The sequence below is a fragment of the Wyeomyia smithii genome, chromosome 1 (genome assembly GCF_029784165.1).
Source record: "Wyeomyia smithii strain HCP4-BCI-WySm-NY-G18 chromosome 1, ASM2978416v1, whole genome shotgun sequence".
Classification (NCBI taxonomy): Eukaryota; Metazoa; Arthropoda; class Insecta; order Diptera; family Culicidae; genus Wyeomyia; species Wyeomyia smithii.
In genome coordinates, this window is record NC_073694.1 from 6,226,657 (window position 1) to 6,251,482 (window position 24,826).

General features: G+C 36.5%; 1 protein-coding gene across 14 annotated transcripts in view; it reads left to right on the forward strand.

Annotated features, from left to right (window-relative positions):
* LOC129732887 (disintegrin and metalloproteinase domain-containing protein unc-71) overlaps positions 1-24,826 on the forward strand; it is a 932,421-nt gene that overhangs the window by 742,633 nt on the left and 164,962 nt on the right. For all 14 annotated transcript variants that reach the window (XM_055694387.1, XM_055694302.1, XM_055694349.1 and 11 more), the window contains one exon: positions 9,109-9,255. In XM_055694387.1, coding sequence (XP_055550362.1) covers positions 9,109-9,255 — 147 coding nt within the window. The remainder of the gene's footprint in view (positions 1-9,108; positions 9,256-24,826) is intronic.

Consider the following 24,826-nt stretch of genomic DNA (forward strand, 5'->3'; position numbering starts at 1 on the left):
CGAATCCGACAGAGACCGAGGAATACAAGCCTTCCATGATTTTTTGGCTCAGTGGAACTTCAAGATACCCAGTAAACAACGAACCAGCGAATAAAAAAAAAAACATTTTAGTTTTAATTCTAGAATTGAAATTAGCTCGTAGTTGGCAGCGAGAATAGAAATTTGCTTTAGTATTTAAGGTACCCACCTTAGAAATTAAGACACTACATTTAACTGGTGCCGGTAAACATTTTTTTGTTATGTGGCGTGTCAAATTAAATAAAACAAAAGCTCAACGTGTTCTACTGAAAATACTGAATTTGTTTCAGTCATTTCAGTTCTAATAAAGTTGGTTAATTAGACTTCACAGCAGCAATTCAAAGTCAACGTCAGCACGAGCAGAATTTTATTGTACCCCAGACGCACAGCTACAACATGCAACACGAAACAGCGTAATAAACTGTTGCGTGACTGAGAGTACGGCAGCTCCAGCTACATATGACACGAGAAGAATTCGTTTGTTTTTTTTTACAAGCTGCAACACAATACAACGTGTTGTTTTGTTGCGTAGCTGAGAGCTCCAGGATCCCGGTGTAGCTATCGTATTTACGCATAAGGCGGTCTTAAACTTCACCATCTTGGTGCTTGGTGCAGCAAATGACTTCATAACGGTGTTGGTGCAAATTCGTTCAGACTATCGTTCAAACTGGAGTGGAGGCTGGTCCACCAAAAGTGCAATGTGGCGGACGATGGAAGAGTGGATCAAATCTAGAATCTGATAGTCACTGGCTGCGAGGACCCAAATTTCAACACTATGGTTGCACCCCATTCCGAAGAGAGATTGTAGTCCTTCATCTACCCTTTCACGAACCTAAGAGTGTATTATTTTGGGTCAGTGCTAGTCAGAGTTGGACACAGCCAGAAAAAAACCGCTAGATTGCATTATTCTCCTGTCTGATGGTCCGGGAAAGTACACATGAAGGGTGTTTGAGACCGATTTAAACCAACAAATAATAAGAATGCTACTGGGATCACACACAGGTGTGTGATATATATCAGTGATATTTAACGAACCAAATTTGACCTAGCATACCATATGAAAGCTGCTAGGGCCACGCACAAGTGTGTATGGTTTACTTATTATATTTTCATTTCTGGAACCAAGTTAAACCTGCTGTTTTTGGGGCTTTAGGTGGTTTGTGTATTAAATATCAAAAGTGTTTCAAATTTCGTAATTTCAAACCCTTTTTTAACCAACACAGATGCTATTGGGACCAGGCTCACACTAAATAAATGGAGTCCGGAAAATATCTTGTAATGATCAGTTCTATTACTTTACTTCTCTATCCGCAGCCCAACAACGCTTCAAGCGCTCTTCGGTGCTCCTAACACTATTTTTGTATATTAATTTTAATTTTTCAAGTACAGTTTCGAAACCAACAAACATAGGACATCGAAAAAAAGTCTGACTCTTTTTTTCATTATTCCGAGTAGCAGCAGAACCTAAACTTAGAAATTTCAATATTATTTTTCGCAGAACTAAAACATAACGTAAAACCGCAGACAGACGTCCAAGCTGAGTTCCAAACATGTGTAAAGATTTTATTACTAGCAATTCGTAACCAGATAGCGCTACCAGTGACGCCAACCTCCAGCATAAAAAAAAAATATTGTAACACTATGCGGCGCTCTTCAAAAGCAATTCTCTTCAAAAATTTACACGGAATTTTTGATCATTGTTGTTTCTTGTTTGGACGTCTGTTTGTGGTAAAACCAAAACACGCCTTGTTGGCCTTGTTGCCAGTTTCACAAACCCAAAATAATAAAAAAATCAAAAGCCAGTACTGAATACAGTACTTTGATTAAAAAAACAAACATATTTTCATTTTGATCCAGACAAATCCAATTTCAAATTCGTACAATATACACTTTAGGCGTATGAGTTAGGGCACTGCTTTCTACGACAAACTTGTAGCATTACTTATGGACTGCAAGTTTTTCGTACATCATATTTAAAAATTGTATTTGTGGAACGAGTTATCGGCACGCGGCCAATCGACTGGAATTGACGCCAAAAAATTGAATATGCAACCTTGCTTTTAGTTACCATTCAGTTTAGGTTCAGTTCAAGTTAAATTTCAGTTGAGTTACAATTTAGTTTCAGTTTCAGTTCACTTTAGATTGAATTTCAGTCCAGTTTTAACTCAGATATTTGATCGATTTTAATTCAGTTTGGGTTCAGCTAACGTTCAGCTAAGTTACTGCTTTGCTCGACTTGAGTCATTTTCAGTACAGTTTCTGTTCAGTACTAGTTCAGTTTCAGTTTTAGGAATGTCTCACCTAAGTTTCAGAATAGTTTTGATTAAGTTTCTGTTAACCTTCTGTTAAACTTTCAGTTAAGTTCTAATACAGTTTGTATTCAGTTTGAAAGCAGTTTTATTTCAGTTTCGGTTTGGCTTCAATTCAGTTTCAGTTCGGTGTCAAAACAGCTTCAGTTTCAGTTCAGTTTTAGTTCCATTTCAGTTAAGTTTCAGATCAGTTCCAGGTAAGTATCAGTTAGGTTTTACTTAGGGATCAGCTAAGTTTCGGTTAAGGCACAGTGAGGTTTCAGTTAAACTTTATTTCAGTTTGTGTTTAGTTTCAAAGCAGTTCAAATTTAGTTTCAGTTAAGTTTAAGTTCATTTTTAGTTCAGATTTAGTTATGTTTCAGTGAGGCTCAGCTCAATTTCAGTTCAGTTTCAATTTTAGTTTAGTTACTGTTCAGTTTCAAAGCAGTTCCAGCTCAGTATCAGTTAAGTTTTAGTAGAATTCCAATCAAATTTCAGTCAAAATTTCGCTCCTTACCTGTGCGAAACGTGGATAAATAAATAACACATGCTCAGCGGTTTCTTCCGCCCCCCCACATTGTGGACACATAGGTAAGTCCGCGTGCCCAAACTTGTGCCTAAAGCAGCCATGGCCTGACAGTATCTGTGTCAAGTGGAAGTTAACTTCCCCATTGCGCCTCTATTAACCTGTCTAGCCGTCCGAGAAAGTACACATGGAGATGGTATATAGCTTTTTTTTCGGACTCATGCGTTTACTTTTGTTTCTATTCAGTTTCAGTTCAGTTTTAGATAAGTTTAGGCTATGTTTTAGTTGAGTTTCATTAAAATTTCAGTTAAGTTTCAACTCAGTTTCAGATAAATTTCATATCAGTTTTAGTTAAGTTAAGTTATGTTAAGTTAGTCCAGTTTTTGATAAGTTCCAGGTAGGTTTCAGTTAAATTGTGATTAAGGTTCGGTTCAATTTCTTTTCAGTTTCTAATCAATATCAGTTCAGTTTCAAAAAGGGTTCAGTTATATTTCAGTTAAGTTTTCAGTTATATTTCTGATTAGTTTTAGTAAAGTTTTAGTTGAGTTTCAGTTCAGTTTCTGTTCAGTTTCAATATAGTTTCAGTTCAATTTTAATTTAGTTTCTGTTCAGTTTCAGTTTTGTTTCAGTTCAATGTCAGTTCAGTTTCAGCTTAGTTCAAGTTTAGTTACTGTTCAGTTTCAGATCTATTCCAGTTCAGTTTCAAATAAGTCTCAATCAAGTTTTATTTGAGCTTTAATTAATTTTTCAGTTGAATTGCATGTAAGTGTCAGTTCAGTTTCAGTTCAGTTTTAGACAAGCTTAGGTTATGTTTTAGTTGAGTTTCAGTTAAATTGCAGTTAAGTTTCAAATCAGTTTCAGAAAAGTTTTAGATCAGTTTCAGCGCAATTCCAGTTCAGTTTCAGTTAAATTTTATATCAGTTATGTTAAGTCAGTTATGTTAAGTTAGTTCAGTTTCAGATAAGTTCCAATTAAGTTTCCGTTAAGTTTCAGTTAAATTGCAGTTAAGTTTCAGTTCAGTTTTCAGATTGGTTTTAGTAAACTTTTAGTAAAGTTTCAGTTCAGTTTCTGTTCAGTTTTAAAATAGTCTCAGGTTAGTTCTAGTTTAGTTTCTGTTTAGTTTCAGTTCTGTTTCAGTTAAATGTCAATTAAGTTTCTGTTCAGTTTTGAAGCAGTTTAAATCATGTTTCAGCTCAGTTTTAGGTTCACTTTAGCTCAGTTCCAATTAAGCTTCAGTTCAGTTTTAGTTTAGTTCCAGTTCAGTTTCGAAGCAGTTTTAGTACAGTTTCTGTACAGTTTCAGTTCAGTTTAGCTCAGTTTCAGTTGAGTTTCAGTTAAGTTTCAGGTAGGTTTGACTTCAGTTTGACTTCAGTTTAAGTTTAGTTTATGTTCAGTTTCAGATCAGTCCTAGTTCAGTATCAGTTCAGTTTTAGCTTCAGCTCGGTTTAAGTTCAGCTTTGGCTAAATTGAAATTCAGTTTTAGTTTAATTTGGGTTAAGTTTCAGTTCAGTTTTGGTTCTATTCAGGTAAATTTCACATTCAGTTTCTGTTCGGTTTCAATTCAGTTTCAGCTCGATTTCTGTTCAGTTTCTTTTCAGTTTCATCTTGGTTTCAGTTCAATTTAAATTTAGTTTCATTTAAGTTTTAGTTTAGTTTCGATTTAGTTTCAGTTTAGTTTCACTTAAGTTTCACTTAAGTTTCAATTCAGTTTTAGTCAAGTTTCTGTTAAATTTCAGTTCAGTCTCAGTTAAGTTTTAACTCGGTTTTTGTTCAGTTTTGTCTCAATTTTAGTTTAGTTTCTTCCATCTCAAATTCAGTTTTATTTAGGTTTCAGTTCAGTTTCAATTTAGTAAGTAATTTACAGTAAGTTACAGTTCATTATTATTTTATTTGCAGTTTAGTTTCAGCAGATTATTTATGATACAGCTCTTTTTGCCTTTCTCCTAGAAAGGTATAGCAATCACTGAAAAAACCAAAGGTATAAAAGTGCTCCAAAGGGTCGAATCTCGTATATCAATCGACTTAGTTCGACGAGCTGAGCGTTTTCTGTATGTATGTGTGTGTGTGTGTATGTGTGTGTGTATGTATGTAACGGTCTCCCTATCTCACTCAATTTTCTCAGAGATGGCTAGACCGATTTTGAAGAAACTGATTGCAAATGAAAAGTCTAGTTGCCCCATAAGACCCTATTGAATTTTATTGCAATCGGATTTTTAGTTTCGAGGTTATGTATCAAAATGTGAAAATTGTAAAACTTCATTATCTCAGAAACTGCTGAACCGATTTCAATAAAATTGGTATCAAAAAACACGCTTGTTTTCTGAACCATTTGTAAAATAATTTTATAAGGATCGAACATGTTGTTCAAAAGTTATGCAAAGAAACGTGTTTCAAAAACTGTTTAAACTCACTCACTTTTCTCAGAGATGGCTGGACCGATTATCACAAAATTAGTGTCATATGGAAGGTCTTGTTGCCCCATAAGACCCTATTGAATTTTATTGTTATTAGACTTTAACTTTGTCTGTTATGTATAATAATGTGGAATCAGACTTTGAAAAGAAACATGTTTCTAAGACTGCTTGAACTCACCCACTTTTCTCAGAGATGGATGGACCGATTTTCATGAATTAAGTTCCAAAAGAAAGGTCTAGTTGCCTGATAAGACCCTATTGAATTTTATTATAGTCGGACTGTAACTTTGTGTATTATGTATCAAAACGTAAAAGTTATGAAGCTCCATTATCATAGAAACTACACAACCGATTTGAACAAAATAGGTATCAAATAAACGGACTCGTTTTGCCAAAAAGGCTGGACTGGTTTCAACCATCTTAGTTTTAAATTAAAGGTTTAGTTGCTATATTGGTACCCATTTCATTTAATAACAACACTGGTTGATAAAATCGAAAAATAAATGCTGCTCTAAGCTCGCAATAGTTGCCCTAGAAAGAAAAAATTAACAGGAATGGATAAAAAGCTATAATTTTTCATTTTTTCCCAGTTTGACCTTCGGGGCCATACTTGTGTTGATTAGTGTAATCGGACTTTTAGTTTAACCATTATGTGCTGAATTGTAAAAATATTAAAAGTCTATTCTCTCAAAGATTACACAACATATTCAAAGAAAACAAGTGTCAAACGAACAGGTTGTTCCTCAAACTTACAAAGAAACAAAACCTGTTTAAAACAATTTAAATTTTTTTACATGAATTTCCTTTTTTTATTTTAAACCAGAGGATTAACAATTGTAATTCTTCGAGTGACCAAAAATCGTTTTTTGCTACTTATTTATTTTCAACATTAACAATTGAATTCAGACTCAGGTCCAAAGGTTCTCCCGCTACATAGATATTAAGAAAAGACGTGAGCGTCGAACTTTCATAAGAGGTAGGATTTATTATCACTGAAAGTTTGGTTTTAGTACCGTGAGAGTGTGAATAAATCAATTGCTTATTCATGTCGATACATGTAGCAATCCATGAACTCATTACATTTTTTTTTATTTTCTCTCTTAGAATGTGATATTCTGCCAAAATACTTCATCATGGTGCCAGCGGCGGGATCTTAACCTCATCTTGAAATCATTTTTTTGTTTATTTCATTCTTTTTGATCTCACTTTTCTCACATTTTGATCTCATTTTAGTACCTTTTCAATTGCAGTTCTGTTATCATATTGGTTGTCATGATACCAATATCAATACAACAGATCTAAAGGTTCCTTTTAGCAAAACAACACTCAGTCTCAGAACACAGCTGCTTCTTTCATCTCACTTAGATTTTATTAACGTAATATATTAAACCCATTATGGCTTTATCTTGATTTATTTTTAGTCTCTTTCCGATCAATCTTCGATCACAGTTTGTTCTATTTTTAATCATAGTTTTTTTTTTTTGGTATTATATTATTGCCATCTTGGCTTTAATTCAATTTTAGCTAGTTTTATTTCGCTTTTCATTTTAAAGTTTATCTGGTTTTTTTGGGATCAATCGAATTTCATTCCATTTTTAATTATTGTATACTATATTTTTACCTTCTTTTTGCCTCATTCCGAACTTAGTTAAACCTTCTTAGGTTGGTTCAATTTGGTTTTAACTTTTTGACGATTTTCTTTGAGTCATACTTTGCTCCGGTTCCGATCTTACTTTATTTTGATCTTATTTTGATCTCACTTTGGTTCTATTTTGGTTTCATTTCAGTCTCAATTCGACTGCTTTCTTCTTGAAACTTTATTTTGCCTCTACCATAATTTCTGTTCGGTATTATCCTCATCCTGTTTTGATCAAATTAAGGTTTACTCCGATTTCATTTTGATCCCAATCCGGTCCTGTTTCGTTCAGTGTTGTTGCTTTTATTTTATCTTATCCTAGTATATGGCAAAAACTGAAGAAATGAAGAAAAATTGTTTCATTTTTGAAATCTTGTTCCATTTTTTCAGTAACTTTAAGCATTCAGAAAGTTGAAATGTTTTCAAGATTTTTTCTAAATGCCTACCTTAATTTTAAAAGAGCTCAAGTTTCGTTCTACTTTTATTCCAGTTTGTTCTCAGATATTTCTTAATTACAATTTCAAAATTGTCCTAGAATTGTCCCAAATTTTTTTAACTTTATAAAATTCCTTAACAATATTAAAATTGTTCTATATTTCTTACAATAATGGCACAAAAAGAGTTCTGAAATGGGTTTAAATGTGTTCGGAAATGTTCCAAATAAATAAAAATGTCTCAACATTTATATATAACTGCAGAAAAAATAGATGAAACGAATGTGAAACAAAATGCTACTGAAGCTAAGTGAATAAAATAAAATCAAACATTCTGAAATTGCTCCACACTTCCAGTTAGACTCATTTGGGATAGAGTCGAATTCCAAACCAGTACAGAAAAGTGACTAAATTATGCATGAAGGATGGAAAGAAAAATAACAGGCGATTAGAATATTCTCTTCCTGCGAGTAACTATCATCGTTTCAACTTACGTCGTTAGAATTTGAGCTTCCTCCGGTAGTTTGCCTAACTGGAGCTATCTTTCTCTCTCTCTCTCTCTGTCTCTCTTTTATCATCCGTAACTTATACCGTATTTACGGTAAAAAATAAATCTGACCAAGTGCAACTGTGCCGGACTGGGCTGGCAACTGGCCATTATTGATGCAAACCGAGTTCCCCCTTGTCCCGTCCAGGCATTTTGAAAACTTTCACATGTAATCTGCTGTGATGCACTCGTTATAGGAAAGATTACACTGAACCATCTCCCCTCCTCCTCCATCCGTGTAGAAACAATCTAATAAATTGTGTGCGAAGAGATAAAATGGCATCTACCTGGATGTAGTTTAAAATATTTACATAATCTATCATCACACTTGAGCAACAAGATGTAAATGCTCCCACACACCGGTAACATTTATGTACCGCTGGACCGAGCTACAGAGAGAAGGTTTCTGCTCGTCGTCGTCGTCGTCGCTGTTGTTATTTTTATTGCCCGGTCCTACTACCTTTTGTATCACCATTTTCCGAAACCCAGGCCGGAGCTACTACTTCGTAACCGATTCGGGAATTAGAGAAGAACTGTTCTCTGTGCCCTTTCTCCTCGTTAGCTCTTCCTTTGAATCACACAGATCACAGATTTTTCGGTACTGAGGCGATGAGACTCCGAAAACCCGCTCGAGTGGATCAGCAACTGTGCAAAGGCCGAGAGCCTTCAGACAGTGTACTTTCTCAGCAGCACTGGTACACACCCTTGAGCGAGTACAGTTTTAGACTGCCCGCTTTCCGTTTCACCCCGAAAGGTACCGGAATATAATATTTGTTTTTGCAACTCGGCTGTTGAACTTTCCTGCAAGCAAACGATAAGTTTTTCGGTTCCGGAAAGGCCGTTGCGCAGGTTGGTTGAGGGAGTCAAGGGTAGGGGAGGAAATGTGTTGAATGATGCTCGTTTTGAATATATTATGACGGTTTTCAGGGGGTAGGTTTCCGTTTTCCGGATTAAGGCCGGGGTGATTTCCCAACAGGGACGACAAATTTATTGGCCTACTTTTGGGAATGATGAAGTAATTCTCGGTGATGGTCACGTAACTCAAAAGAGTTCTTCCCCCTCCCAGTGTCGGCTCTCGTTAAATGTTTTCGAAAACAGGCAGATGAAAGTTTTATGGCAGCACAAAGTTTCACGGGTGGTAGAGGAGAAGTTGTTTTTACAGATTTGCTTAATTACCAGTACGTGATTGTTGGTTATAATTTGACCAAGTTTCAATTTTCTCGTTTTTTTTTCGTTTCGTTTCAGGAAATCGAACACTGCTACTACCACGGTACGGTCAAGGACTACCCGGGAGCTAGTGCCGCCTTCCACACCTGCAACGGCGTCAGCGGGGTGATTCACGTCGGGAACGAAACCTTTGTTATACATCCATTTTATGGGGGCGATCTGTCGGTATGTAATGCGTGTGTTGATCTATGATTAAAAGTTAAAAGATTGGTCAATTCGATACTATTCTGCGGATGAGTTTCACGTGACCACATTCATCGTGGTTGGAATGGTTGTTTTATCATCTAATAAAATGTGCGTGGTAACGCGCTTTATTCCGGAAGCAAAATTTACCTCATTTGCCATAAATCACCAGAATGTAGGCTCCAGTGTATCTTTCCTCACTGAATAGCATGGAGGAGCCAAGCGTGAGAAAGACACGGAAACCGTTGTAATTCACGATTACGGTACGAACAGCTGGGGACGGTTTTACGCCTGGTTTTTGATGACCTAAAGAAGACTGGCCATTTCCCAACTAAATGTTACTTTTACCGCTTCCAAAACAGACACCTTCAAGGAAACGCAGTTCAACTGCGTATGTACTGCTGTTTAATGACTGTGCCTTTGCCCGGCGGAAGATGCTGTGGAGGCGAAAAAAAGTATCAAGAAGTAATCGTTACCTTAGTAGAGCAAAATTTCACCTGGTTGAAGACGGAATTTAATGAAATTTTTATTTGTTTCTGAATTTTTGGTAATAATAAACTTTTAAGAATATACTAACTTTATATATTTTTTTCATAATTTTCATAATTTTAGACATCTTTGACTATTATATCATACCATTCATGTATTTTATAACCGTTTTGTAACGTTTAGTGACATTTCGTAACTTTTCCGTGATATTTTATGGCATACTGAGACATGCATTTAGTGACATTTCATGGTATTCTGTTATTTTTTGTGACATTCTGTCATATTCTGTATTAATGTACATATTTGATGTTTTGGACATTTATTTTACATTTTACATTGTTAACAGTTTCAAAGTTTTTGATTTTTCTTTTATTTTGAACATTCTTTTTATTTTTGCAGTGTTCGACAATTTTCACATTTTTAAAAATTTTCCCCTTTTGTGTATAGATAACGCGGTGCCCTGCTACCCAGACTTGCGATCCATTACGGGAATGAAAGATCATGATGCCCTTTTGACATCAAAAATATACTTTCATCACAAGATCTGTGACGGAACATTGTAATTTAATATGGGAGGAACGGGGTTTGCCGTTACATCTGCCTCCCCCCTGAATTGCTGATCCTTGTCTAGAAGAGACTACGGTCAAACGGCACGCTATTATAACAATTCTTTTTGCACCTTCATACAGTATGTTTTTTACTCTCTTGGCGTTTGTAACGTAACTATATAAATGATCGTTTTTATATAATATACCCTGTCGGACAGTATAAAATAGGTCATTCTTCTTTCTTTCTGCTCAGCCGAATGTACAACCAATATACTTAAAATTTTAAACACAAATTAACAGACATAATTGCGTTCGCTCACCTAACGCATTGCTCCTCCTAGTTCACTGCTGCTTGGTTGTTTATTTGTAGTTCGGGTTACGGGAGGTTTGATATGGGCAGGGTGTGTCTGGCCACTGAGGTGCTCATCGGTAGGTAGTGGTAACCTCCTCGCGAATTCAGCATTGAGGCTGCGGTTCACCTGGTTGTTTACGATTGTGTTTCCCGTAAACTTCAATGTTGGGTTAGCCGTGTCCCTTTGACATAGACCGGTTGTATCTTATTGTGTGGCAAAAGGCTTGCGATTGCAACCGGCTCTGTTACATAATGTGGTCATCTGGTTTAGCGCCCTTGATTGTCTGCACGGGGTATCCAATTACCCGCTTGCATGTGTGCACGCTTTCAAAATTCTATTGCAGAAAAATATTGTTGATAAAACTAAAGCAAAATTATTTCGTGACGATTTGTTTGTTTGGTTTTGACCACGAATCCTTGTTTGTAGAAGGCATTCATTCACATTGAGTAACATATATCAGGCGCAAATTATTCCGCCTTTCGCTTTACTCCTTACGGTATTCGTCTTTGCGTTAGTTTGCATTTTTGCTCCACCATGAGCCTCATCGGCTTGGTCTTGTCGCTCATAGCAGTTTTGGTTGCATTTCTGTGGAATCTCCTAACGTTTGTAGTCTCCTTGTTTGGAAAGTTTAGCCATCTCTCTTCAAAAGTCTCTCCTGGTTCTATTGTCGCTAGTATTTCAAATTATCTTCGTCGCTTTTATAATTCCAATATGGCCTTAATCGGTTTTTCTCCTCCTGTTTCTGATTGTACCATTGACCATTAGAATCAAATTCCGTGTTGTCCCATGTTTATATATGCATTTTACATAAAAATGCTGCCCTGCTTTCGCTTAGCTTTTGACCTGGTCCCATCGGGACTGATTTTACTAAGATCAAATAACCCCACCTGGGCTGCCAGTCATAAGCTTTTCTGTCATACGCTTACTTACGCTTTTTCTCCGAATTCTTGAAGTTGGCCGAAAATGATTGTGTTTGCTGGATTTCTTTACTGATTCTGGAACCATCGGAAATCATAGCCAATGAGTTTAAGTTACATCAATTTCTGTCATTTGATATAACGTTTAACATCAAGAGTCTTATTATGAAACAAAGAGTTAAGATCCATGTTGTGTAAGCAAAAAAGAGTTAAAATTTTGTTTTCTTTTTTTTTTGAGTGGAATTAAGTTTATATGTTTCTCAATAATTACAACTTTTCGCAAAGATATTTGCAATTCCAAAATGTTCGAAAAACAGTGAAATAGAAGAATTTAAAAAATTACGACCTTAAAAGGCTTTTTAACAAAGCTAAAAAAAATTTTCTTGCAAAAATGAAAATAGAGTGCTAAGTGAAGTGACTCAGACTGACTTTAGTCTCGACCACACAGGTCTATAGGAGTTATCAGCATCAGCTGACTCTTCTGTGTGTGATGAGACATTCTTTTCAGTTTATAAACAACGCTTGCACAGCAGTGTGTGTAGTTAGGAATGAGCAATAGAATAAGTCGGCAGTGGAATGTGGAATGTGGATAGATTGTGGAACAGTACCACCGTCCCCCGCAGTTTAATTGGTCAAAACACCATTCCGGAGACAGGGAGATTGCGGGTTCAAGTCCCGTCGGGATGCGGTATATTTTTCCAAATCTGTATCATATTCCCAGTTCGCTTATTTTTCGCTTTCCCTACTGCACATACTGTCTGCTTAATGAACTAAGTGAAGTAATTTTATGCTAATAAAAATAATTAAATCGGGGTTGAAGTTTTTTTTAACAATTTTCGGTTTTTCAATCAGCAGGTATGGCGTTATCGATCAATTGCCTCTTGAGTTGCCGATTGTGATAACAAGTTTAGTTTTTGTGAATTTCCTTAAAAATTTTAATAAGTATTCATTAACTTTTATTTCGTTTTCACAAAATTATTTTTTAGCGGTGCACATTTTTAAAAAGCCAAGATTTTAACTACAAATTCGCCGAAGATATCACATCGATCAAGCAAATCCATTCAAAAATCTGTAATTATGAATACGCATTTTACTTAACCCTTTTTCACAAATTAGTCGTGATTCAGAGGTTTCAAGTGTTAGTCAAAAAAAGTACGAGCAAAAAATACACTTTCAGCCCGTTTGTGGCTTACTTTTGGCGTTTTTAGTTTTTCGATCAATCCACTTAACAGTTAAAGAAAAAAAAAATTTTTTTTAATATACCAGATATCTTTCTTCGGCAGAGTTGTGGAAAATTTTGAAAGAAAAACAATTGCTGAATACTGCGATGTCCTAACTGTACGTTGGACACGACAAAATAGTGTTGTGGGATTTTCAAATAAATCCTTTCACCAATTGTTGACGTCTTGAAATATAACCCTTGGAATGTGTATAAACTATTTTGGAAGTTATTTCATGAAATGGTGGTTGAAAAAACGTGCTTTACAATAAGTATTTCGTCGTTTTTATATCACTTTTTTGTACTTTACGACCTTCAAAAGGGCATTACTCAAAAATGTACCGTACGATGATTTTGAGATTTTGACTAGAGATTCTAGACGTCATAACGAATCGAATGGTGTATTCAGATTCTTTGGAGCATTTTTTTTATAATAACGGTCTGTGGGAACACCGTGTTTCCAGTTTCATTTTGTTTTTTTTTTTTTCGAAACTTAGGTGTCATACAAAAACTAGGTAACGCATGGAGAAGAGAGAAGGCTTTTGAGGGATTTTGAGTTGCATTAATTATTGTACTGTTATTTTAACAAATGGTAACAGTTATGCTGGTGATTTTTATATCCCTTTGTCTTTTAAAAAAAGTTGTTAAATTGGTCGTTTTAGAGGCCTCTTTCAAGGAACACAACCAACTTCCCTCGCGAAGCCCACCGAAATGGCCGAAACGTCGGGCAATTCAACTGAATTGTCGTGTTCTATTTTGAAAAAAAAAACTGAGAGATCCAAAACAAATAAAACTCCCGCATTACAAATTGTTACATGTTGAACTCCCTCTCGGTCCTTGGCTCTCTAAACGAAACACTTGAACAGATTCAACTTTTTGGCCACATCGCTGATCGCTCAAACGCTTCCACAAAGCGCTTGTGATCATACTCACTAAATTTTGAATACAAAATATTTAATGGGTAATTTTCCACAGCTTTTTTTTCCAAGATGCGATTTGATGTGGGACATCCTTAAGATTAAGAACATGAATGAAAGAAAGAAAAAGATATTTATTTATAAAAACGTATAAACATTAAATCTTTGCTCTCTTTCTGTAATTAGTACTCCATCAATTTAAAATCAAAGTAATCAGATTTGTTCTGAACCAGATGAATCGAAATTATGGAACTAAATCCTAGTTAATAAAAAAACAGAAATGAGAAGCAAACGGAAATTTGATTTGAATTTGGCCAAACTTTATCAATTTTTTTTGTTCAAAGTCATAAGCATACATGATTTTTTGGTATAGTTTGAACAAAAATTAATGATATTTTTGATTACATTTCTGCTGTTTTTGGTTATGTTTGAAGAAACAAATAATATTATTCGCTGCTATTTTTCACAACCGTTTGAACGTATCATAGAAATTCGAGATCACTACATCTACATAAATGATAACGTTGTGTAATTGTTGCTCAACTGAGTCGTCAGCACTCAAATATCTGAATAGTTTTCAAATGTGAATAATCTAAAACATGTGAAATAATGAATAACAATCTGTCTATTTATGCAGCCTTGGAATGTTCTCGTAAAACTCTCTGAATTTCAGTCACATTTATCTGCATAACTCATGACAAACATGTCGAAGTAAAAAGACCTGTCCAAAGTCACCTGTTTAAACATCGCCCCCAAGCTTGCGGCAGCTGCAAAATCGACTTCCTCTCGAAAATGCACCGAAAGCCTTAAAGTCGAAAACCGGAGCCTCCAGCTGTCCCCATCTCTCGATACACGGCCAACTTTCATTGAATTATTAAGATCACTTTCAGGTAGGTACGTACCCTCTTTGCATCCCGTCGCCTTGTGCTTTGTGTCCTTTTACTAGCCACAGAAGCACCCCCGAATCGGAGCGGAAGCCTTTCCGAGCTGCTGGGTGACATACGATTCTTTTATGTCTCGCTTCGAGTGCCCCCCAGAGAACCGATAGGACCTATTCTGTTGTACGGAAGACCTAAACCCGATAGGACAGACAGGAAGAACAGGAAGAAAAAAAAGTACGTCTAAAGAAACACAAACGAAACTTGTCCAGTGTTCCGAAGGTAAACTTGTGAGTTTACCTCTTTTTTGTGTGTGCTCCCTTCTTTTCACATGGGCTCTTCTAAAGAAGCCCTCTGCCTATGTCATGTTTTTCGTTGCTGGGAAGCAGACCGGGGCAAGGTTTTCGTTAACGGACGAGTGACCCGAAAGAAAATCACTTCAACCGTTCAACCTTCGGAAAGAATGATGCTGCAGTACTTGGAAGAAAAGAACACACACAGGAACATGGCAGCAGCAGGAAAAAAGTGTACTTTAGTACCTGAAGACGTTCCTGCAGTTCGCTCTCTTCCGGGAAGAAGGGTCCGCACCGCAGCAAGTGACCGCCTGCGCTTTGACTGTCTCTTTTGTGTTCGCGCCGTGGTTTCTGACTCGGGGGACTCGGGGGTTACATCACCCGAAAAAGGGTTTGCGGCCAGCGCACTCGGAGTGGATTATTTTTCTCGAGAGTTTCTTACTGGTGCTTCTTCGGATAGAACGATTAAAAATTTGCGTCACTGCAGCTGAATCCGGAACAGAACATGGCACACAGACAGTAAGCAGTAAACTTGAAAGTTAAGTGAAGTTCTGCAGCGGTAAATGCAGTCAACCGAAAATGCATCCCAGCATTGAAGAGATTGTTTGAAAGTCAATGAACCATCTTAATTTTGATAAAAATAAGTTATCTAAAGCTACTAACTGGAGCAAAAGAAGAAAGAAACCCATTGACACCAACACTTGGACATAGCTATAAATTATCCTCACTGTGTTGGGCAGATAAAAAAAATGAAGGAAAAAACTTTGTACAGCGTGGCGTAAAGTATAATGAAAGTAAAGAAGTAATAAACAGCGATGGCGAGCCTGCTTGTGGGTGAGGGTAGGAAACGAGACGGACGCAAAATGGAAAAAAGAAAGATGAAAGCTCTATAATTGCATGTTTTCAAGCTGTTTTATTTGTAATGTCACTGTCACTGTGCGCCCAGCCGCCCCATCCGCCACACCGACTAGACTAAAACGGACGAGTTTTCCCCTTCGATGAGGCGAACGCTGTCCGGTGCTTGGATCGGAAGAAAATAAGATTTTGAGCGGTTGAAAAGTGCAATGTAAACTTTTACTCGCTGAGTTTCGGTATTATTTTCTTCTCGATTTTATTTAGATTATTACTTACTGTTGTTGTGTTTTGAGTGACTGTAACTGTTCGAACAGAACGTTGTTACGTAGAATCGAGTTTATTTACCGTTAACGAATAATTTGAGAGAGCATTCGAATTACTGTCATCGAGCACATTAAGTTGAAGCAAGCTACTGGAGAAATGTCAGTTGAGATTTTGGGCCTTCTGGATTGACAAATTTGGTATTCGAAACGGAAGAATATATTTCTTCTATAAAAAAAAAATTACGGGTTATTGCGGGAATCTCGGTCGGAAGGTAACAAAAAAATATGTACCACGAAAAAAAGTAGAGTAAAGTTTCATTTTTCTTCGATTTTAGTTTCTATCGAATTTCGCCTTTTTCCTGTTTTCTTACTTTTATTTTGGTATAACTGTGACCTCTGTATTGATTGAATCTTGGTTTATTTTTGGTTCTATTATGATATTTTTCATCCCATTTGATCTTATTTTGGTTCACTTCGGTCTTATTTCATATCTTATTCTATTTTTTCCTTTTTTCAGTCAGATTTCGGTTTCATTTTGCTCACATTGTGATTTCATATTGGTCACAATTCTCATCAGTGGAATAGTCACTCTTAGTGAAATTTTAACTACTTGATAAGACTTCTACACGACTTTCACAGCAAGCCCATATTTGTTTTTATCTTATTTTACTTATACTTTGCATTGATCTTACTTCTATTTAATTTTTGAATCAAAATACAGTAAGGTCGCTTTTTACGTGGTTTTTTTTACGCGGGTTGCTTTCCTCCATTACATAAAAACGGTACATGACATCGACCTCATTTCAATCACGTTTTCCGTTTTAGGCCACGAGTGATCATATATCAGTTTTCAAAAAAATTCAAAATTTTTGGTGTAAAAACTCAATATTTAAAATATTGAATTTTGGGCTCTAGATTGGCTACTATCATGTTCAAACGAGGTTTTAACGTTTTAGGACGGTTTTCTTTGTTATATATGCAACTCAAAAAAGTAGTTTTTTACGCGGGCTCATGCAAATTTGGGACGCATCTCCCGCGTAAAAACGATTTTAGTGTAATCCCATTTTTGTATCAGCTTATTTCTCATTTCAACCGCATTTCGATCATATTCCAATTACAGTGATTTTCATTTTCAATCTCATATTGTTTGAAATTTCGGTATCGTATTATTCCTGTTTTGGCCCAATTTTGACTTTTCCTAGTGCCAATTAATTAAATTTGGCTCTTTTTTTAAGTTTACCTGATCTTTGCGTGGTATCCATTGATTTTTATTCCATTTTTGGTGATTAATTGATTTTTTTTCGTGTCCATTTGGCTTTCATTTCGATGTCACTTTGAGCTTCTCACCTTTTATTGGGAGTTTTATATTAGGTATGACTAGTTCTAGTTTCGGTTTTATTCGCCGCAATTTTGATTCTATTTCGATCTCATGTTGGTTTCAGTTTGGTCTTATTTTGACCCGTTTCTACATTTTTATGCGTTACTTTCGTTTTGGTAATCGTTTTTAACCCCGCTTTGATCTGATCGTAGTATCGTTTTGGATTTGTTATGTTTTCTGTTTGGTTTTATACTCATTTTGTTCTGAATTTTGTTGACTTTGGTTTCATTTTGTCCCCATGTTTTTTCAATTTTGTCTCACGATGTTTTATCTATGCTATGTTTTGATTCTATTGTTGTTTCTTGTAGATTTTGCATTGTTTTTATGTTGGTATAATTTACATATCATATTGATTTTACTTTGGTCTTAGAATAGTTTCATTTTAATGTTTTTTTAGTCTTATTTTTGTATTTATTACATATTGTGCCTATTTTTGGTATCTTTGATTTTTTGTATAATATTTTATTAGTATCATTACCAATTGTCATCTCCATTAAAGTTTTTTTTTATTTTGTCTCAATTAATACGAACCCAGCCAGAATGGACACTTCAGTATGGTGTTTGCGGCGCGATCGAAAAGTATTATGTACCGGCCAAAAACGCCCGCATACACATATACTATATTTTTCCCTGCTCTTGGGCTAAGATTTCCTGTCCTTTAAGTACTGATATATTGAAGTTCAGAATACTACAAGTATTGTTATCGTTATGACTTTGAATTTTTTTAAATCACAGAAAAACCCTTTTAACGGCCAGAAAAGGCCAAAAAAGATAATGATCCAAAATTAAGCTCAGAATAGCCGAAAAAGCCTTCTAAAGGCCAGAAAAGGCCAAAATATAAAATGATCACAAATCAAGCTCAGAATCGCCGAAAACACCTTTTAAAGGCCAGAAAAGGCCAAAATAGAAAATGATCTCAAATTGAGCTCAGAATCACCGAAAAACCCTTCTAAAGGCCAGAAAAGGCCATAAAAGAATATGATCCCAAATTAAGCTCAGAATGGCCAAAAACTTCTTCTGAAGGCCAAATTGAGCTCAGAATTAGGGTTTGCAATCCCGGAACGATTTCCCGGGAAATAGCTTTTCCCGGGATTCCCGGATCCCGGGAACAGAAATATTGATTCCCGGGATCCCGGGATTCCCGAGTTCCGCGAAAAATTTTGTAAGATTGACTATAGTTTCTTATGTAATATGGCAATAAAATTAAATACGTCAAACTGATGCGACCTGGAATAAATCATTTAATAAAACTCAAAGTCAGTATAGTATTTCAACGTAAATAGCAAATATATTAAAATTTTCAATTAAGTGTAGCAAAAATTTAATTGGTGATTTGAATTTTCTTCATTCTAGAAATCGAACATAAGCGGTGATTCAGCAGACGTGTGCAAAGTTTTACAGAAGAAAATAACATTTTTGAGCTTAACGGAAAATTGTCAGCGGGTCTGAAGCGATTGATTGACGACATGAAGACCCTTAACTCTCCTCTTTTGCAAATATATGCTAAAAAAATCGATCACGAATTTTTGATTTGAAATTGAATATGTTTTTTATTTCATTTGTTTTTTGTTTGTTTTTCATGCGAATTGAGAATGAGACTTTAAACAATTTTTTGTTACCTTTAACTGATGAACTTCATTTAAAATCTCATTTTGCTAAAAAAATTGTCCGTTCCCGATTCCCGGGAATTCCCGGGAAACGCGATTTTTCATTCCCGTTTTCCGGGAAATCGATTCCCGGGAATATTGCAAACCCTACTCAGAATGGCCAAAAATCCCTTCAAAACGCCTTCTAAAGGCCAGAAAAGGCCAAAATAAAAAATGATCCCGAATTAAGCTCAGAATGGCCAAAAACCCCTTCTAAAGGCCAGAAAAGGCCAAAAAAGAAAATGATCCCAAATTGAGCTCAGAATGGCCAAAAACCCCTTCTAAAGGCCAGAAAAGACCAAAATAGAAAATGATCTCAAATTAAGCTCAAAATCGCCAAAAACCCCTTCTAAAGGCCAGAAAAGGCCAAAATAAAAAATGACCTCAAATTGAGCTCAGAATGGCCAAAAACCCCTTCTAAAGGCCAGAAAAGGCCAAAATAGAAAATGACCTCAAATTGAGCTCAGAATGGCCAAAAACCCCTTCTAAAGGCCAGAAAAGACCAAAATAGAAAATGATCTCAAATTAAGCTCAAAATCGCCAAAAACCCCTTCTAAAGGCCAGAAAAGGCCAAAATAGAAAATGATACCAAATTAAGCTCAGAATGGCCAAAAACCCCTTCTAAAGGCCAGAAAAGGCCAAAATAAAAAATGATCCCGAATTAAGCTCAGAATGGCCAAAAGCCCCTTCTAAAGGCCAGAAAAGGCCAAAAAAGAAAATGATCCCAAATTGAGCTCAAAATGGCCGAAAACCCCTTCTAAAGGCCAGAAAAGGCCAAAAAAGAAAATGATCCCAAATTGAGCTCAGAATGGCCAAAAACCCCTTCTAAAGGCCAGAAAAGGCCAAAATAGAAAATGATCCCGAATTAAGCTCAGAATGGCCAAAAACCCCTTTTAAAGGCCAGAAAAGGCCAAAATAGAAAATGACCTCAAATTGAGCTCAGAATGGCCAAAAACCCCTTCTAAAGGCCAGAAAAGACCAAAATAGAAAATGATCTCAAATTAAGCTCAAAATCGCCAAAAACCCCTTCTAAGGTCAGAAAAGACCAATATAGAAAATGATCTCAAATTAAGCTCAAAATCGCCAAAAACCCCTTATAAAGGCCAGAAAAGGCCAAAATAGAAAATGATCCCAAATTAAGCTCAAAATCGCCGAAAACACCATTTAAAGGCCAGAAAAGGCCAAAATAAAAAATGATCCCGAATTAAGCTCAGAATGGCCAAAAGCCCCTTCTAAAGGCCAGAAAAGGCCAAAAAAGAAAATGATCCCAAATTGAGCTCAAAATGGCCGAAAACCCCTTCTAAAGGCCAGAAAAGGCCAAAATAGAAAATGATCCCGAATTAAGCTCAGAATGGCCAAAAACCCCTTCTAAAGGCCAGATAAGGCCAAAATAGAAAATGACCTCAAATTGAGCTCAGAATGGCCAAAAACCTCTTCTAAAGGCCAGAAAAGACCAAAATAGAAAATGATCTCAAATTAAGCTCAAAATCGCCAAAAACCCCTTCTAAGGCCAGAAAAGACCAAAATAGAAAATGATCTCAAATTAAGCTCAAAATCGCCAAAAACCCCTTATAAAGGCCAGAAAAGGCCAAAATAGAAAATGATCCCAAATTGAGCTCAAAATCGCCGAAAACACCATTTAAAGGCCAGAAAATGCCAAAATAGAAAATGATACCAAATTATGCTCAGAATGGCCAAAAGCCTCTTCTAAAGGCCAGAAAAGGCCAAAAAAGAAAATGATCCCAAATTGAGCTCAGAATGGCCAAAAACCCCTTCTAAAGGCCAGAAAAGACCAAAATAGAAAATGATCTCAAATTAAGCTCAAAATCGCCAAAAACCCCTTCTAAAGGCCAGAAAAGGCCAAAATAAAAAATGACCTCAAATTGAGCTCAGAATGGCCAAAAACCCCTTCTAAAGGCCAGAAAAGGCCAAAATAGAAAATGACCTCAAATTTAGCTCAGAATGGCCAAAAACCCCTTCTAAAGGCCAGAAAAGACCAAAATAGAAAATGATCTCAAATTAAGCTCAAAATCGCCAAAAACCCCTTCTAAAGGCCAGAAAAGGCCAAAATAGAAAATGATACCAAATTAAGCTCAGAATGGCCAAAAACCCCTTCTAAAGGCCAGAAAAGGCCAAAATAGAAAATGATCCCGAATTAAGCTCAGAATGGCCAAAAGCCCCTTCTAAAGGCCAGATAAGGCCAAAATAGAAAATGACCTCAAATTGAGCTCAGAATGGCCAAAAACCCCTTCTAAAGGCCAGAAAAGACCAAAATAGAAAATGATCCCAAATTAAGCTCAAAATCGCCAAAAACCCCTTCTAAGGCCAGAAAAGACCAAAATAGAAAATGATCTCAAATTAAGCTCAAAATCGCCAAAAACCCCTTATATAGGCCAGAAAAGGCCAAAATAGAAAATGATCCCAAATTAAGCTCAAAATCGCCGAAAACACCATTTAAAGGCCAGAAAAGGCCAAAATAAAAAATGATCCCGAATTAAGCTCAGAATGGCCAAAAGCCCCTTCTAAAGGCCAGAAAAGGCCAAAAAAGAAAATGATCCCAAATTGAGCTCAAAATGGCCGAAAACCCCTTCTAAAGGCCAGAAAAGACAAAAAAGAAAATGATCCCAAATTGAGCTCAGAATGGCCAAAAACCCCTTCTAAAGGCCAGAAAAGGCCAAAATAGAAAATGATCCCGAATTAAGCTCAGAATGGCCAAAAACCCCTTTTAAAGGCCAGAAAAGGCCAAAATAGAAAATGACCTCAAATTGAGCTCAGAATGGCCAAAAACCCCTTCTAAAGGCCAGAAAAGACCAAAATAGAAAATGATCTCAAATTAAGCTCAAAATCGCCAAAAACCCCTTCTAAGGCCAGAAAAGACCAAAATAGAAAATGATCTCAAATTAAGCTCAAAATCGCCAAAAACCCCTTATAAAGGCCAGAAAAGGCCAAAATAGAAAATGATCCCAAATTAAGCTCAAAATCGCCGAAAACACCATTTAAAGGCCAGAAAAGGCCAAAATAAAAAATGATCCCGAATTAAGCTCAGAATGGCCAAAAGCCCCTTCTAAAGGCCAGAAAAGGCCAAAAAAGAAAATGATCCCAAATTGAGCTCAAAATGGCCGAAAACCCCTTCTAAAGGCCAGAAAAGGCCAAAATAGAAAATGATCTCAAATTAAGCTCAAAATCGCCAAAAACCCCTTCTAAGGCCAGAAAAGACCAAAATAGAAAATGATCTCAAATTAAGCTCAAAATCGCCAAAAACCCCTTCTAAGGCCAGAAAAGACCAAAATAGAAAATGATCTCAAATTTAGCTCAAAATCGCCAAAAACCCCTTATAAAGGCCAGAAAAGGCCAAAATAAAAAATGATCCCGAATTAAGCTCAGAATGGCCAAAAGCCCCTTCTAAAGGCCAGAAAAGGCCAAAAAAGAAAATGATCCCAAATTGAGCTCAAAATGGCCGAAAACCCCTTCTAAAGGCCAGAAAAGGCCAAAAAAGAAAATGATCCCAAATTGAGCTCAGAATGGCCAAAAACCCCTTTTAAAGGCCAGATAAGGCCAAAATAGAAAATGATCTCAAATTAAGCTCAAAATCGCCAAAAACCCCTTCTAAAGGCCAGAAAAGGCCAAAATAGAAAATGATCCCAAATTAAGCTCAAAATCGCCGAAAACACCATTTAAAGGCCAGAAAAGGCCAAAATAGAAAATGATACCAAATTAAGCTCAGAATGGCCAAAAACCCCTTCTAAAGGCCAGAAAAGGCCAAAATAGAAAATGATCCCGAATTAAGCTCAGAATGGCCAAAAACCCCTTCTAAAGGCCAGGTAAGGCCAAAATAGAAAATGACCTCAAATTGAGCTCAGAATGGCCAAAAACCCCTTCTAAAGGCCAGAAAAGACCAAAATAGAAAATGATCTCAAATTAAGCTCAAAAGGCCAGAAAAGACCAAAATAGAAAATGATCTCAAATTAAGCTCAAAATCGCCAAAAACCCCTTATAAAGGCCAGAAAAGGCCAAAATAGAAAATGATCTCAAATTAAGCTCAAAATCGCCAAAAACCCCTTCTAAAGGCCAGAAAAGACCAAAATAGAAAATGATCTCAAATTAAGCTCAAAATCGCCAAAAACCCCTTCTAAGGCCAGAAAAGACCAAAATAGAAAATGATCTCAAATTAAGCTCAAAATCGCCAAAAACCCCTTATAAAGGCCAGAAAAGGCCAAAATAGAAAATGATCCCAAATTAAGCTCAAAATCGCCGAAAACACCATTTAAAGGCCAGAAAAGGCCAAAATAAAAAATGATCCCGAATTAAGCTCAGAATGGCCAAAAGCCCCTTCTAAAGGCCAGAAAAGGCCAAAAAAGAAAATGATCCCAAATTGAGCTCAAAATGGCCGAAAACCCCTTCTAAAGGCCAGAAAAGGCCAAAAAAGAAAATGATCCCAAATTGAGCTCAGAATGGCCAAAAACCCCTTCTAAAGGCCAGAAAAGGCCAAAATAGAAAATGATCCCGAATTAAGCTCAGAATGGCCAAAAACCCCTTTTAAAGGCCAGAAAAGGCCAAAATAGAAAACGACCTCAAATTGAGCTCCGAATGGCCAAAAACCCCTTCTAAAGGCCAGAAAAGGCCAAAATAGAAAATGATCCCGAATTAAGCTCAGAATGGCCAAAAACCCCTTCTAAAGGCCAGAAAAGACCAAAATAGAAAATGATCTCAAATTAAGCTCAAAATCGCCAAAAACCCCTTATAAAGGCCAGAAAAGGCCAAAATAGAAAATGATCCCAAATTAAGCTCAAAATCGCCGAAAACACCATTTAAAGGCCAGAAAAGGCCAAAATAAAAAATGATCCCGAATTAAGCTCAGAATGGCCAAAAGCCCCTTCTAAAGGACAGAAAAGGCCAAAAAAGAAAATGATCCCAAATTGAGCTCAAAATGGCCGAAAACCCCTTCTAAAGGCCAGAAAAGGCCAAAAAAAAAATGATCCCAAATTGAGCTCAGAATGGCCAAAAACCCCTTTTAAAGGCCAGAAAAGGCCAAAATAGAAAATGATCCCAAATTAAGCTCAGAATGGCCAAAAACCCCTTCTAAAGGCCAGAAAAGGCCAAAATAGAAAATGATCCCAAATTAAGCTCAGAATGGCCAAAAACCCCTTCTAAAGGCCAGAAAAGGCCAAAAAAGAAAATGATCCCAAATTGAGCTTAAAATGGCCGAAAACCCCTTCTAAAGGCCAGAAAAGGCCAAAAAAGAAAATGATCTCAAATTGAGCTCAGAATGGCCGAAAACCCCTTCTAAAGGCCAGAAAAGGCCAAAATAGAAAACGATCCCAAATTAGGCTCAGAATGGCCAAAAACCCCTTCTAAAGGCCAGAAAAGGCCAAAATAGAAAATGATCCCAAATTAAGCTCAGAATGGCCAAAAACCCCTTCTAAAGGTCAGAAAAGGCCAAAAAAGGAAAATGATCCCAAATTTAGCTCAGAATGGCCAAAAACCCCTTCTAAAGGCCAGAAAAGGCCAAAATAGAAAATGACCTCAAATTGAGCTCAGAATGGCCAAAAACCCCTTCTAAAGGCCAGAAAAGACCAAAATAGAAAATGATCTCAAATTAAGCTCAAAATCGCCAAAAACCCCTTCTAAAGGCCAGAAAAGGCCAAAAAAGAAAATGATCCCAAATTGAGCTCAGAATGGCCGAAAACCCCTTCTAAAGGCCAGAAAAGGCCAAAATAGAAAATGATCCCAAATTAAGCTCAGAATGGCCAAAAACCCCTACTAAAGGCCAGAAAAGGCCAAGATAGAAAATGGTCCC